This window comes from Xyrauchen texanus, chromosome 30 (assembly GCF_025860055.1).
Source record: "Xyrauchen texanus isolate HMW12.3.18 chromosome 30, RBS_HiC_50CHRs, whole genome shotgun sequence".
Taxonomy (NCBI): Eukaryota; Metazoa; Chordata; class Actinopteri; order Cypriniformes; family Catostomidae; genus Xyrauchen; species Xyrauchen texanus.
Genome location: NC_068305.1, coordinates 22,733,875 through 22,749,025, shown reverse-complemented (window position 1 = coordinate 22,749,025; position 15,151 = coordinate 22,733,875). Strand labels below are relative to the sequence as shown.

The following is a 15,151-nucleotide window of genomic DNA, read 5'->3' as shown; positions in this document are numbered from 1 at the left end:
TTTCTTTCTTTCTTTCTTTCTTTCTTTCACAGTGCACATTTTCTCATAATTTTCTTTCCCTGCTATGTCTATTTTCTCTGCCTCTCCACCCTGACTGTCTTAATAGTTTGTGGAAATGGATGACTGTGTGCTTCAAGGACTTCTCTCTTTGCTGGGTTGCTTAACCAATCTCTTCCTTCTAATAAAGGTTGACCTCTTTTTGTCTTGCCTGTCCTTATGCTCATCTCACCTTCCTGTCTTTCATTCATTTTCTTGACACCTTTTGCCCCTGTTATTCTCCATGAAAGAAGCCTCATACACACATTATTCTCAATTGAGCTTAAATTTCTAAACTTGTGATCTTATTACATCTTCGTGTCTGCCTGTTATATATCCATCACTTCATAACAGAGTCACTGTGTCATAGAGCAAACGAAATATTTCTACTCACTGCCTAAAAACTAATATACAACAATTACATTAATAGGGTCTTTGTTTTAAATATCTGCAACATTCATTTTAGATAAATTGTTGTATTAGTTATAATTTGTACAGATCCAGAACTGTTTGCTTGGGAAGTTATAGAAGCTCATTACTACCAAATTAGATTGATTTAGAGATATACCTATTATTGTTTTGAGAGATAATCACACATTTCATAGGTTCTTTAATATTGTTCCTTAACATTAATAACACTGTTCACATCATACCTGCCAACAGTCACGGTTTTAACAGGTTTCACCCGTTTTTCCACCCATCCTCCCGCCGTACTGTCCTCTCTGCAGACTGTAGCGTGATGACGTAGTGGATTTAATCCACCATGTAGTTGATTTCCGTGATGTACTGGATGTTTTTATGATCACCCCCAGCTACATATTATATTAGATTCTCTTTACAATAGTATGTAATTTAATTTTGACAGTACAGCATGAAGCCTATATGCAATTTAGTTTGACAGGTTATATTAGCTAGTGGCTAACTAAAAGTTAGTAGTTTACCTACTGCCGGTAGACATCTGTGTCTGTATAAGCTTTAATGTTTAATGTGTGTTCGAGAAAGTTACACCGTAACAAATGTTATTTTTTCTTTGGCAGCTTCAAAGTTTGGTGTTTATTTTAAAGACTGGATATCATTGTTGTGTATTTTATCTCCACAAAACTGCTCTACTTGTGCCATATTGAAACTGACCATTGCAGGATATTCTTTTTATTCTTGTCATCTGAAGTACTGTAAGTAATATTTTTTATCGATATAGGTGTTGTCCATAATCCGCATAACTTCATTTTGGAAATAAAAATCTACTAGCCACACATTTTTTATTTGTCCTTTATGTTTTGCTGTCCAAAATGTAAGGTTTAGAGACTGAAAATATCTCTCTGTAGCCTAACTGTATAATTATTCTCTTGTTTTATAGAGATGTTGAGGCGGTGTGTTATATTCATTAATTTATGAATCAAATAAAGGCTATATATTTCTCTGTCCCTCAGTGATATATATGCTACTAAAATAAGATTTTAATCCCAAATCAAGTTAAAGTGTAAATAGGACCGTATATGTTCTCGAAGTTATTAGTACTGTAATATCCTACTAATATAAAAAAGCTTAAGGAAATATTATTGCTCTCTCTCACTTTTTATTTAGGCTAAACATAACGCTACATACTGTACAAGCTGAATACAATCTTTGCATTAAAAACATCCAGTACATCACGGCTCTTAACATTTGTAATCCATTAAAACATGGATTTAATCCACTATGTAATGGATGTCTGTGACATAGTAAATGAAATCCACTATGTCATCGCACTACAGTCTGTAGCAAGGACCTGTGCCCCAATTTACAATTTCTCCCCCAAAAATCCACTGTCGTGAACTGTGGGTGCATCTCAATCATTTCCCTAGTTCAGAAGTCAGGGCACTGATCAGTAAGTCTGAGATCTTAAGGGATGTCTCATTCGCAAAGTCGTTGCAGTGAACTGAAATGTTTACACCCTAAAAAATCCCACAATGCACCGTAAAAACCAGTGAGCATCGTTGCTCACTATGTTCACTGACCAGAAACGTCATGTCTTAAAGTGTATCTATGAAGTATAACTATGAAGTCCAAGCCTTATTTTATCTTTAAAAGAGATGTTGAAAAGTAATGTCTTTCATTCATAATTACAATGAAAGTGAAACAATCTTTTAAATATTCGAGCTCTTAAAAGAAGGTTTAAAATACACTCCTACATATTTTTATTTCTGCATTTACACCATTTATCTGTTCTAATAACACTGTACATTTGAATATCTTCAAGGAAAATGAACGATAGAGTCATTTATTCAGCGATGGTGCTGAATAATAACATCTCCACCTCTGTGACCGAGCTTGTTGCAGGTGATTGAGTCAAGGGTGTAGATTTGGCTTGAACATTGGGAGGGTTGCAGCATGAAGCTTTTACATGTTTACTTTGATCATGATATTCCAATGGATTCCGCCAAAATCTACACCCCTGTATTGAGTCATAAGTGTCCCAATGTTCAGTGGATCAGAACCTTTACCAGAGCCCTAATTTGAGATTGCAGTATACTTATTCACAACATAGGGAGCTAGGGAGCTGATTGAGACACAGATGTTGTGTCCGAAATTGCCCCCTATCCACTAAATAGTGTAGTATTTCGGGTATCGGCCATTTTGTAATAGCATCCAAATTCTGAGTGAACTATTCTTTCCCTTCTGTTCGCTTATTCTTACACACAATGCACTCTGATTTTGAGTGTACATCGGATGTACACTCGACAACGGTTTATTGCCCATAATCCACCACGGGGAGGACTGACGCACGTGCGAGATTGAGAAGACCGGGAGTTAGTTAACTTCCATCGTTCCTGCAATGTTTTATTTCATGCTGACTGTATTGTTTTACTTTTTGAAAAATATCACTTGATTAAAATAACAAGAAAATATAGTGAGCCAAAATCATACAGATAAATTTTCAAATGTTTAATTAATAAAGCTCCATCACTCTCTCCGAAGCTTGGTGTATACGTCAGAGTGTATGAGTGAACGATTTTGGACACAGCCAGGGTGAGTCCGCCTGTAAAATATAATCCACATCTGAAGCCATAGCGATTCCTGGCTCATAGGACTTTTAATGAGTACTATATTCAATGCCTGAGTAAAAATCCTACAAAATCCTTTTATGATGTATGTCAATATAACTTTGTACTGTATATATGACATTTAATGACATCTAAATATTTTTTTACACATAATAGTATATTACCATAGCTATAGATTCATTGTTCTGTGTGTTTTTCAGTTTACTACAGAATTACTGAACCACAATATTACAAAATATTTAACTTATTTACTCAACGTATGATCTTATATGGCCACCAACAATTACAGTAGTGGCCAAAAATATTGGCACGCTTTGTAAATATGAGCAAAGAAGGCTGTGAAAAAAAACTGCATTGTTTATCCTTTTGATCTTTCATTAAAAGAAAATCACAAAAATCTAAACTTGAACTGATGTAAAACAATTGAACTAGGGGAAATATCTAATTATTAAATAATTATTTTTCTCCAAAATCATTGACTATAATTATTGGCTCCCTTTTATTCAATACTTTTTGCAACCTCCCTTTGGCAAGATAACAGCTCTGAGTCTTCTGCTATAATGCCAAATGAGGTTGGAGAACACATTGACAAGGGATCTAAGACCATTCCTCCATACAAAATCTCTTCAGATCCTTCACATTCAGAGGTCCATGTTTAAAATACATGTAAATAAACACAGATGTATATATAAATAAGATAATGAAGGTAAATAATCAAAGAGATTAAAATAATTATATTATTTACTTATATAAATCATGGCTCAGGAAAGTTCTCAGCATATAAAAAAAGAGAATTAAATCGGCATATAATAAAGATATACACATTTAGTATTAATAACTCCAAATGTATTTATTGCTAAAACTGTGAAGGAAAATTATTGATTACTGAAGATGAATAATACTAAGAAATTGACCATTTATTCAGAATTATAAGGGTACTGCCGCTCCCTATAATTAATAATAATAATAATAATAAAATATTAATAATGCATGTTTTTATAGTTGTAGTCTTAATGTAATTAATATTTAATTATTGTGGCAGAAATAAAATATTGATTAAAAATTGCCTATTGGATACTTTAATTATTTTCTGTATTGTTTGTTTGAAAACAATATTGTTTGATCATTAATTTGATTATGCTTGTTTGGGCAGTCAGTAGATCTCAGCACATTGATATACCAAATATTTTCATATTTGAAATGTCTCCATGTTATTATAATTTTTGTTATAAACGTAATCCAACGGTTGAGGGAGCATGTGGGTAACGTTTCAGGAGTTGAGACAGAGGCAAAGCCAGCAGCAAGATGTCTTAGAGCAGCTAAGGAGAGTGAGATCTGAGAAACTAAAAGAGCTACAGAGACAAAGAAAAGAGGAGGAGGAGAGGAAGAGAAAACAAGAGGATGAGGCTGCAAGGTAACCTCTTGTTAACACACACACACACACACACACACACACACACACACACACACACACACACACACACACACACACACACACACACACTTAACTATAGAGTGCACATGAAGTCATGGTAAACTTGGAAATATCAGGGAATCTTAAAATGTACATTCCAAGCCTGGGAAAATAATGGAAATTAAAAGAATCCTAAAAAGCGTCATGTAAATTTCTATAGTGAATATATATATATTATATTAAATATTTATTCACATGATATTTGCGCACTGAGATTGCAGAAGGTATAAAATATTTTTAAATAATCCTTATCCAATAATCACAAAGTCATGGTAATTCATTGGTCAAATTCACTGGCCTATATTTAAAGTTAAATTACTATAGTATAGACCAACTCTAAGCCAAGCCCTAAACCTACCCCTACAAGAAAACCTTTTGCGTTTTCAGAATATTTTTTTTTTCATGACTATTATTTAGTTTATTTATAAACCATTTTTCCTTTTTAGGACATCCATAAAATTAGGTTTGTCAAATTAAGCTACCTTCATAAAGTATGGCTAGGTTAAACTCATACACAATCTTACCTACTTATGAATGCTCAGTGTCAATGCACACTTACAGAAGCATTTTGTTAATGTGTACGTTAGACAGGCAAAGCTGGAGCAGGAGCGTCTTGATCTTGAAGAGGCAGAACGTCAGAGGATGCTTGTCCAGGAACGAGAGGCCAAACTCAGAGAGGAACAGCAGCGGCAGGCCCAAGCCCGACTTCAGGAGGCTCAGGAGCTGGCACGAGAGAAAGAGGAAAAGAGAAGAGCAGAGGAGAGAGAGAGGGAAGAGAAAGAGCAACAGGAGAGAGAAAGGAATGAATTGGCAGTACACACTCAGGCCTGCATATCATTCAATAGCACAGAGAATAAAGGTAAGTGTGTTTAAGTATAAGTGTGTTTTGATGATTTAGAATTCTGCCAAAGTCTAAAATCGGCTTGTATTTTATCCACTTGGCCATGAATGTGATGTCTTCATTATATAAGTGCCATTCTGTCTCCTATGAATTATATAACTTAATATATCAGAATGTGAGCTTTGAGAGAATTATCAGAAGGTAATAGACCTAAACATGTACTGTATAAAGAAATTCTACACCCAAAAATGAAAATTATGTCATCATTTACTCACCCTCATGACGTTCCACATCCATATGACTTTCATTCTTCTGTAGAAACGCAAAAGGAGAGTTTTTAACCAATGCGCCGATCGTTCATTTCCAAGCATTTAAAGAAATGGAAGCTTTAAACTTAAATTACTTAAATTAAGGTTTGCTCAGTGCTAACACTGGCTTTCTGATTTGAATTCTTGTAAGATGATTTTAATAGTTAAGTGGTTAAAAGACTATTTCTATGATGCCTTTATAGATGTGTTTTTATGGTTGTGATATGGTTATAAGTTGGTTATGTTTGGTTTTTGCAGGTTTACTGCCAGTGATAACCACTGAAGATATGTCTACTGTCCTCACAACCTACAGAGCTCTTTATCCCTTTACAGCACGTAACTCTGACGAACTCTCACTGGAGGCAGAATGTTTAATCAAGGTACATGTGTAAACACACATTGACTCATATACATATACACATTTTAAATGAACTCTCTCAAATACTCTTATTTATGCTTCCTATGGATCCATAGGTAAATGAATCAACAGTTAGGGAGACTGGCTGGCTGTATGGGAGTTATCATGGTAACAGTGGCTGGTTTCCTGAGAGTTATGCTGAGAGATGCAATAAAGATAGTCAAACTGAACTGACTGCAGCTTTTACACACTCCATATTGCCCTCTACCAACTACCCAGGGTATGACACTAAAACTACTCTACTAACACACTCTACTAACACATCTTGAATAGGAATACAAGCTTATAAGATTCAGTGAGCAACATCCAGATATCATCTTGTAAATGAAAATATGTTTTTGTATTTTCAAGATAATTTCTTAACATTTGGCAGTCTAATCAAATAATGAGTCAAGAAAGAGATGTTTGAAATTGCGGCTGATGTTCCTTGCATTTTTTTCATCATGCTGGAAAGGGAAGGTCAAATCAAGCGATTGCACTGTGGGAAAAACCGTACAACATGCAGTGCTCTTTTGTATACTCTACATTTTTGGTTGGGTATTTCTGTATACAGAAAAAAATCACACTGTGCACAGTGTATATACAATGTTATATACTGCAGAAATTGTCAAAGTAGTCCGGTAGTATGTGATCTGAACATTTTGATGAGCTTCACATTCATTAGATGCCAAAATAGGTCATTACAATTTGTGTCTCTGGAGAATATGTGAATCTGAGACAAATGTTTTAGGCAGTCATTTATTCTGTCACCTCTGTTTCATTCTTAATCAATGAGTGTATTAGACCTCTGAGATTCAGCAACATTCAGTAGTTGATATTCTCGACTGTTATTGAACTGTATTAAATCTGCTAGTGGGAGAACAACTTAAAGGAGTATTCTGGGTTCAATACAAGTAAAGCTCAATCAACAGCATTTGTGGTATAAAGTTGTTGACCACAAAAATACATTTTGACCTTTGAAAAAGAAAAAATCAGAGTTACTTTGAGGCACTTACAAAGGAAGTAAATGGGGCCAATCCGTAAACAAAAAATACTCACTGTTTCAAAAGTACAGCCACAAGATGTAAACACTATGCTCATTAACATGATTTTAGAGTGATAAAATCACTTACTTACCTTTTCTGTTTAAAGTTATAGCCAATTTTACAACTTTGTTGCCATTGCATTGTAATGTCTTGACTTAAACCGTAAAACTCAAAATCAACTCTAAAAACGATGATTTACATAACTTTACAGCTCATGTTATACACAAGTTTTTACAGAAGAATTAATGTAAGTGCTTTTATAAAATTATAAGCTTCACATTTAGGCCTTTTAAACCCACCAAGAATTGGCCACATTCACTTCCATTGTAAGTGCCTCACTGTAACCTTACTTTTACATTTTTTTAATTTTCTTTATTTCTTTATTGTATTTTTAAAGAAAGGGAAGGAAGATACATGTTTTGTGGGTATCAACATCATGCCACAAATGCTATCTTGTATTGAACCTGTAACATTCCTTTAATAGACTGGCATATACTCACATTTGCTATAGGGTTGAATTATAAGTTTGTTTGTTTTTTTTTACATTTTATTTAATGCATTTATTGACATATCTTTCTCATTTACTCTTTCAGAATTCCTCGTGTGGACATAGAAGGTCCAACACCAACACACACACCAAAGTTGACAAACACACAATGCACACAGGTTGGCATGTGTGAATATATACATAATCTTTAAACCTCTCAAATACATGTTCACATAAGTCGTTTCTCTGCTAAAAAAAATTGCTTAGCTTGTTAGAGATGGTCTAGCTGGTCTCCCAGCTGTTTGGCTGTCTGGTCTCCACCAGACAAGACAGAAAGGCAGGGAGATCATTTTAGGCTTTTTTGCTTGATTGGAAGATAATTTATAAGAATATACAATTTTATTACTGCCATTTTCTCTGTGTGCACATTTTTTTATGTGTGTTTGTGTTGCTGTAGGCTGTAGCTGTGTGTGAATGGGGTGCTAAGACTGACAGTCACCTGGGCTTCTCTAAAGATGACATCATCACTGTTCTAGAGAAGCAGGAGAACTGGTGGTACGGAGAACTAAACGAGAGTCGGGGCTGGTTCCCTAGTACACATGTGTCCATGGTTACCACCAATAACACACAGCCCGAGTATGCAATTAAATACCTCACACATGCATCCACTCAACAAATTAGTCATAGACTAATCTTAAAGTCTATTGAAGTCTACTGCAAATATATAACATTGTATTATGTAATCATTATTGCTATTTACTGTAACTGAAATCACTAACATAATGCTTTGGAACTCAATAGCAAAAATTGCAGAATTTGAATGTTATCACAGGTAATTCATAATTGAATGCACTGGCTTAACAGGACTTGAACCTTGAGAGAGATGTGGCGCAATGACCAAAGATGTCTGTCTTGGTTGTTTTTATTTGCTACTTGAGCTAAAGCTTTCCTGTTTTTGTGCCTCTTCTAGACCATTGTATTCTACTGTTGATGAGATTGAACTTTCAAATACTTGTCAGCTTGAGGGTGAGGCACTGTTTATGTTTTTTTTAGAATAATCAACCAAATCAGTTATTTTGACACACAGATTTTTGTCATGGTTGTATTTAATGTAATCTAATTAGAGTATGTGGCTCTGTACACATATGAGAGTCCGGAGTCTGGTGACCTGACGTTTTGTGCGGAGGATGTTGTCCTGGTAACAGAAAGGGAAGGAGAATGGTGGAGAGGGTGCATCGGTGACCAGTCTGGCCTCTTTCCTTCCAACTATGTTAAACCCAAAGATCCTGATGTACGCATATTTAACAAATGTCATATATTGTCATGTGTCGATAGTTACCTTTTGAATATTCATTTTTTGTTTAATAATGTAATATTTTTATTTTAAATACAGTTCGTTAATAATTGTATTTAATTGTACTTTGGTTATTTTAATCATATTAATTAAAATGCCATGCTAAAAAATAAACATCCTAAACCAGTTTATGCTGGTTTGTTGATTTGATCTGGTCTTCCAGCCTTGTCGTGGTGGTCTGTTTGATGGTTTTATAGGGGTTTTGGGCACTTTTTGGTTTTCTTGGCAATTGGTCAGGCTGGGAGACAAGCTTTAACCAGCTAAGATAGCTCAGGTCTCAACAAGCTTAACCTGTACTTTTCAGCATGTTAAATATTCTTTTGGGAGAGAAATGTTTTAATATATGTTTCTATTTGTTAAAATCATGCATGATATTAAAGTTGTTATGCATTGTGATAATCATATGCTTACTGTATTATTTTTTAGATCGCCAAAGCTGGAGATCCTTGCAAAAAGCCAGGTGAGATTTTAAAGCATATGCCAATATGTGCCAGTACACAGAAGAAAATATCAAGGTTGGATATTTCAAATGTTAAACATGATTCATTTTCCATCTTGATTGGTCATCAGAAATTGCTCAGGTAACCACGGCCAATTTTGCCACAACACCTGGGCAGCTGAGTCTCACACCTGGTCAACTGATTGTGGTACTGCATAAGAACTCAAACTGCTGGTGGCTGGGTGAGCTACAGGTCAGTGTATCACAAAGGACAGCAACTTTATGTGCTATATCAGTTTGTGCCCACAATTACTGACCATTATAAAACGCATAGTTCCGGTCCTGGATTCTGATTGGTCAATAGCTGTGCTTTATTCATGATAAAGCACAGCTATGACCTCTTCATCGATCTATTATTTGTATCACTACGCAGCACCCATAACTGATTGTTACTTTTGTTGTTTATTTTTATTGTTGTCAATGTTATATATACTGTCACAGAAAATTATTATGTAAAAAAAATATTCTTAATAAGGCCACGTCCACCGTGCTGAGTGACTCCAGCCAGGTCTCCTAAGCAACCAAATTGGCCCGGTTGCTAGGGAGGGTAGAGTCACATGGGGTAACCTCCTTGTGGTCGCTATAATGTGTGGTTCTCGCTCTCGGTGGGGTGTGTAATGAGTTGTGCATGGATGCTGCGGAGAACAGCGTGGGCCTCAACATGAGTGGCTGGGTGAGCTAAAGGTCAGTATATCACAAAGGACGGTAACGTGATCAGATGGGCGGATTGATGGAGGCAACTGAGATTCGTCCTCCGCCACCCGGATTGAGGCGAGTCACTATACCACCATGAGGGCTTAGAGTGCATTGGGAATTGGGCATTCCGAATTAGGGGGAAAATTAAAAAGAATAAATAAAAAATAAGGTCACGTCCACACTATATTAAATTCCAAACTTCATGGGGATGTCAGAAGTCAAGCCCAGTCCTGGTGCTCGAGCCAATGCGTTTCAAAACGCATTGATTTTGCTATGTTTTAGTCCTTTCATCCACACTAAAACCCCATACTTTGTAAAAGAAAGGATTATTATAAAATAATTAATGTTGTCTTAATGAAAATGTAAAAAAGCAGAAAGGTTTATGTCGCTCAGTATTATAAACAATAAAAGTAATGTAAGGCCTCCACCATGATAGAAAAACAAAAGTGTGTGTATGTTTGTAGGCACGGGGTAAGAAGCGTAAAAAGGGCTGGTTCAAATCCTCAAATGTCAGATTACTGGAGGCCAACAGCGGCAAAATATCTCCTGAACCTCAACAATGTAAGACACTCAATCTTACACACTCTTCTATTTATCTCCTTCATACTCCTTTGTATGTGCTGATGTGTATGCATTATTTTTCCTTCTCTTTACCTCTTTACCTTTCCCTGTCCCATTCTGCTCCATCCACACATTCTCTCTCCCTCCCCCCTGTAGTGTGCCAGGTCATTGCGATGTATGACTACAAAGCAGCCAATGAGGATGAAATGAGCTTCCAAAAAGGTCAGCTGATCACCGTACACAACAAGGATAACCCTGACTGGTGGAAAGGAGAGGTCGGTGGGGTCATAGGGCTTTTTCCAACAAATTATGTGAAGATGACAACAGAATGTGATCCTATTCAGCAATGTGAGTAGAGCTACTTTGATCAGTTCCTATATTCTTATCAGTGTTAAGAATTGTTAGTTAGAGGGCAAGGATGAAGAAAATATAAGATTAAATTAATTCAATTAATTGCTGCCTCTATATGTTTGAAAGATACTTTGAAAAAGAGTATCTGCTCACTGTGAAGATAAAACACAGAAAGAGGTTGAAAAGTATATATATATATATATAAGTGAGAAATCCTTTCTTTCTTTCTTTCTTTCTTTCTTTCTTTCTTTCTTTCTTTCTTTCTTTCTTCAAAATGTTCTAATATATATTCTCCATTTATTTCTTCATTATTCTTTATTCTCCTCTCTGTCCTCTTCTTCTCTCTTCCACTTTTTTCCATTTTATCCACCTCATATGTGTTTTATTGTAGGATGATAGCTCTGGCCCCTCCTCCCTCTTCCTCCTCTCTTTTCTGGGTCACTCAGAACACTGCTCTGGTCCAAGAAGCAGCCTCAACACTCTGTCCTGACTAGCTGTTTGGATTTGACTCCTCCCCTTTTACTATTTGTGTAGAAACGTTTCTTAAAATAGATAAATGAACAAAAATAATTTACTTCCTCTGCCTTTAGCACACACACACACACACACACACACACACACACACACACACACACACACACACACACACACACACACGCATGCACACACTAACACATTTATATATATATATATATATATATATATATATATATATATATATATATAAATTCATTTTTGTTGTTTTTGTGTCATAGGGAAATGTTAAATATCAAGTACAACAGGCTTCATAAGTTGTATTAAAGGGGTGATATCATGCGGAATTAAAAAAATATTATAATTTTCTTTTTTTAAACATGTTTTTGTAAAGCTCAAAACTTCCTCCCCAGTGCAAAAAGTCTATCGATAGAAATTAAGCTGCAAAAATGTCTTGTTACGAAGACGTTCAATCCTTGACATACAAAAACATTAACATATGACAGTCTACTGCAAGCTTTGCAGAGATGCTGTTATTGAAATTGCGTTAGCATAAGCAATGTAACTGACAGCAAACCTGCATGCCACATATAAGTGCAACAAAGCGCTCACATTTCACATCTGAAGTGATCATTAGACCTAGCTCTAAATGTGTTAACCGCTGGATGCATTTTTATAATGAAAATATTCACAAAAATACTGTATGAATTTGAATTTTAGAAATAAAGTTTCTAATAGTGAGATGCTGTAATGTCGTGGTCACTGATGAGTATGGATGTTTGCCTGCATGAATGTGGCATCCCGTGTATGTGTAGGGTGTGACGATCTGTTAAGTTTAGAGTCGATGTGCACTGAGGAGAGGAAGAGGCAAGGCTACATCCATGAGCTCATTCAAACAGAGGAGTCCTACCTGGAGGATCTGGAGCTTGCACTGGAGGTAAACCTACAAACAATTTAACCCTCAAATGCTACTGCATTAATTATATAGAGAAGTGTGTATGATATCCCTGCTTTTAGGAAGTAACGCTCTTCATAATTGAAACCACTTTATTATGGGAATATTTGGTTCCAAATGTCAGAGACCACTAGTGAAATGTTGAAAAATATTTCATTACAAATTATATTGTCAGAATAATAATTTGAGTAAACATTTCAATTAAAAATTATATTCATTTCAGAATATCTGAGTGTTTTTTCTGTCCCTTTTTTGCTTTAAATGACAACATGCATTCAAACTTGCATGGACTATTCAAGTTTGTGCAAAACCTGTTATCCATGTTATCCCAGCATAATTTGGGAACATGTGTTTCAATGTAGAAAATCTGACATTTTGTGCAATATTTGCTTATTTGTTTCATCATTACTCTAAACAAAATATACTTTTTTGTATCTGTTTAAATGAATGTTAATAATAGTAATAATTTTCAATGTGATCTCTGATTTGTGGACCACACTATATATTTTCTAGCTTGTAAACTATACATAGGCCTAAACATGTTGATTTGTTTCATTGATGTGTGTTTGTGTGGATATTCAGGTGTTCTATAAGCCAATGGCAGAATCAGGGAGGTTGACAGAGTCCGAGATGGGTATGATCTTTGTGAACTGGCGAGAACTCATCATGTGTAGCACCAAACTCCTAAAGTGAGTAAACACCAACTGCTGGAGTCCAACTGGTCCATAGCATACACTGGAGCACTGTTGTACCACAAACATGAGAACATTAAACTAGATTTCCAAAAACTACCACAAATAAATTGTTGCACCTAGGCAAACAAAAGAAAATGCATTCAATGTATAATACATAAATATCAGTAGGTAATATCCTGTATGTGTATGTGTGTTAGAGCTTTGCTTGTCCGTAAGAAGATGGCTGGAGAACGGATGCCGGTGCAGGCAGTGGGTGATATCATGTCCTCTGAGCTCTCTCATATGCAGGCCTATATTCGCTTCTGCAGTTGCCAGCTCAATGCTGCAGCCATGCTGCAACAGAAAACAGACAAATCACCTGACTTCAAACTCTTCCTAAAGGTGAGAATATACAGTTTAAGTTCAATACAATACAATACAATAACAGAAAAACTGTTGTTAACTCTCTCTAATTTTAGATGGGTTTAAATATATGTTGCAGAGGGGGAAAAAACAGCTTAGACCAGCCTTAGGTGCATTACACATTTAAATATGTTTAGAGTTAGGGTTAATCTTTCCTGTGACCTGAAAATTCTATCTTTTACCTTAGTTTAGGTTTCTAGGCATAGACTCTTGTTCTATATTGAAATATATATATATATATATATATATATATATATATATATATATATATATATATATATATATATATATATATATATATATATAGTTACAGCTCCCTCTTGTGGTCTACTGTGGAAAATGTAACCAAGGCAGGCATAGCGTTGCAATAAAATATGTATCACACTACTGTTTAAAAAACAAAAACAAAACATATAATATATATATATATATATATATATATATATATATATATATATATATATATATATATATAAACAGTAGTGTGATCCATGCCTAACATATTTTATTGCAATGCTGTGCCAGCCTTGGTTACATTTTCTACAGTAGACCACAAGAGGGAGCTGTAAGTACTACCCTCTATTGACTACTGAAGACTTATACTCTGCAGAAAAAGATTACATTATTTATACTCTTTTTCTTGTGTTTTCTTGTGTGGCTTTCATCTCCTTTGTAGAAAATAGCCAGTAATTACCGCTGTAAAGGAATGCCACTGTCCAGCTTTCTCCTGAAACCCATGCAGAGGATCACACGCTACCCACTGCTTATCAAGAATGTAGGTGAAGCTTCTCCTACAGTCGTGAACAATAAAATGATATGAGGAACGAAAGCTACAATATTATAGAGGTGTAGGAAAATTAGAAAGGAAATAAAAATTCAAAGTAATAGAAGAGAGATAATGAAAAAAAATAAATGAGATATATGAGCAAATTCATTTTCAAGGTATCTGAAGATCAATGAATGGTCCTTAAAATTAGTAGGATAAATAATAATGCACATATTCACAGATAAAAAGATTATAATACTATAATCACAATAATATTGACATATGAACAATGTGAGCAACGGAATTAAAGCATCTTAAATATTGTTTTTATGTTAAATTTACATTTAATTTAAGCAATTCATTTATTTTACTCTTTGTTTTTGAATCTGGTCATTTAGATTCTGGAGAATACACCTGTGGCACATGCAGATCATGCAAACCTGCAGGCAGCGCTAGAGCAGGCCGAGGAGTTGTGCTCAAAAGTGAATGAGGGAGTGAGAGAGAAAGAAAACTCAGATCGGCTGGAATGGATCCAAAACCATGTGCAGTGTGATGGAGTTATTGAGGTGTTTACTAAGATTATTAACTAAATACCCTACTGTTTACTTTTTTGTGCTACACAGTGACCTCAAGGTGTAAAACAACAGCTTTTATCATGTTATTAAAGAGATAGTTCACCCAAAAATGAAAATGTTCTCTCATCATTTACTCACCCTCATGCCATTCAAGGTGTGTATGACTTGCCTCCTTCTGCAGAATTTTAGA

At 35.2% G+C, this 15,151-nt stretch overlaps 1 protein-coding gene across 4 annotated transcripts in view; it reads left to right on the top strand.

The window, feature by feature from the left end:
* Nucleotides 1-15,151, top strand: part of LOC127624352 (intersectin-2-like) — a 60,411-nt gene that overhangs the window by 39,474 nt on the left and 5,786 nt on the right. For 3 of the 4 annotated variants that reach the window (XM_052099146.1, XM_052099144.1, XM_052099145.1), the window contains 18 exons: nt 107-187; nt 4,355-4,494; nt 5,142-5,413; nt 5,962-6,083; nt 6,178-6,341; nt 7,740-7,812; nt 8,091-8,269; nt 8,604-8,659; nt 8,758-8,924; nt 9,414-9,447; nt 9,558-9,679; nt 10,647-10,743; nt 10,900-11,091; nt 12,384-12,505; nt 13,106-13,212; nt 13,416-13,599; nt 14,297-14,395; nt 14,785-14,952. In XM_052099146.1, the coding sequence (XP_051955106.1) occupies nt 107-187; nt 4,355-4,494; nt 5,142-5,413; nt 5,962-6,083; nt 6,178-6,341; nt 7,740-7,812; nt 8,091-8,269; nt 8,604-8,659; nt 8,758-8,924; nt 9,414-9,447; nt 9,558-9,679; nt 10,647-10,743; nt 10,900-11,091; nt 12,384-12,505; nt 13,106-13,212; nt 13,416-13,599; nt 14,297-14,395; nt 14,785-14,952 (2,379 nt within the window). The remainder of the gene's footprint in view (nt 1-106; nt 188-4,354; nt 4,495-5,141; nt 5,414-5,961; nt 6,084-6,177; nt 6,342-7,739; nt 7,813-8,090; nt 8,270-8,603; nt 8,660-8,757; nt 8,925-9,413; nt 9,448-9,557; nt 9,680-10,646; nt 10,744-10,899; nt 11,092-12,383; nt 12,506-13,105; nt 13,213-13,415; nt 13,600-14,296; nt 14,396-14,784; nt 14,953-15,151) is intronic. The other variant, XM_052099147.1, reaches the window with a different exon arrangement.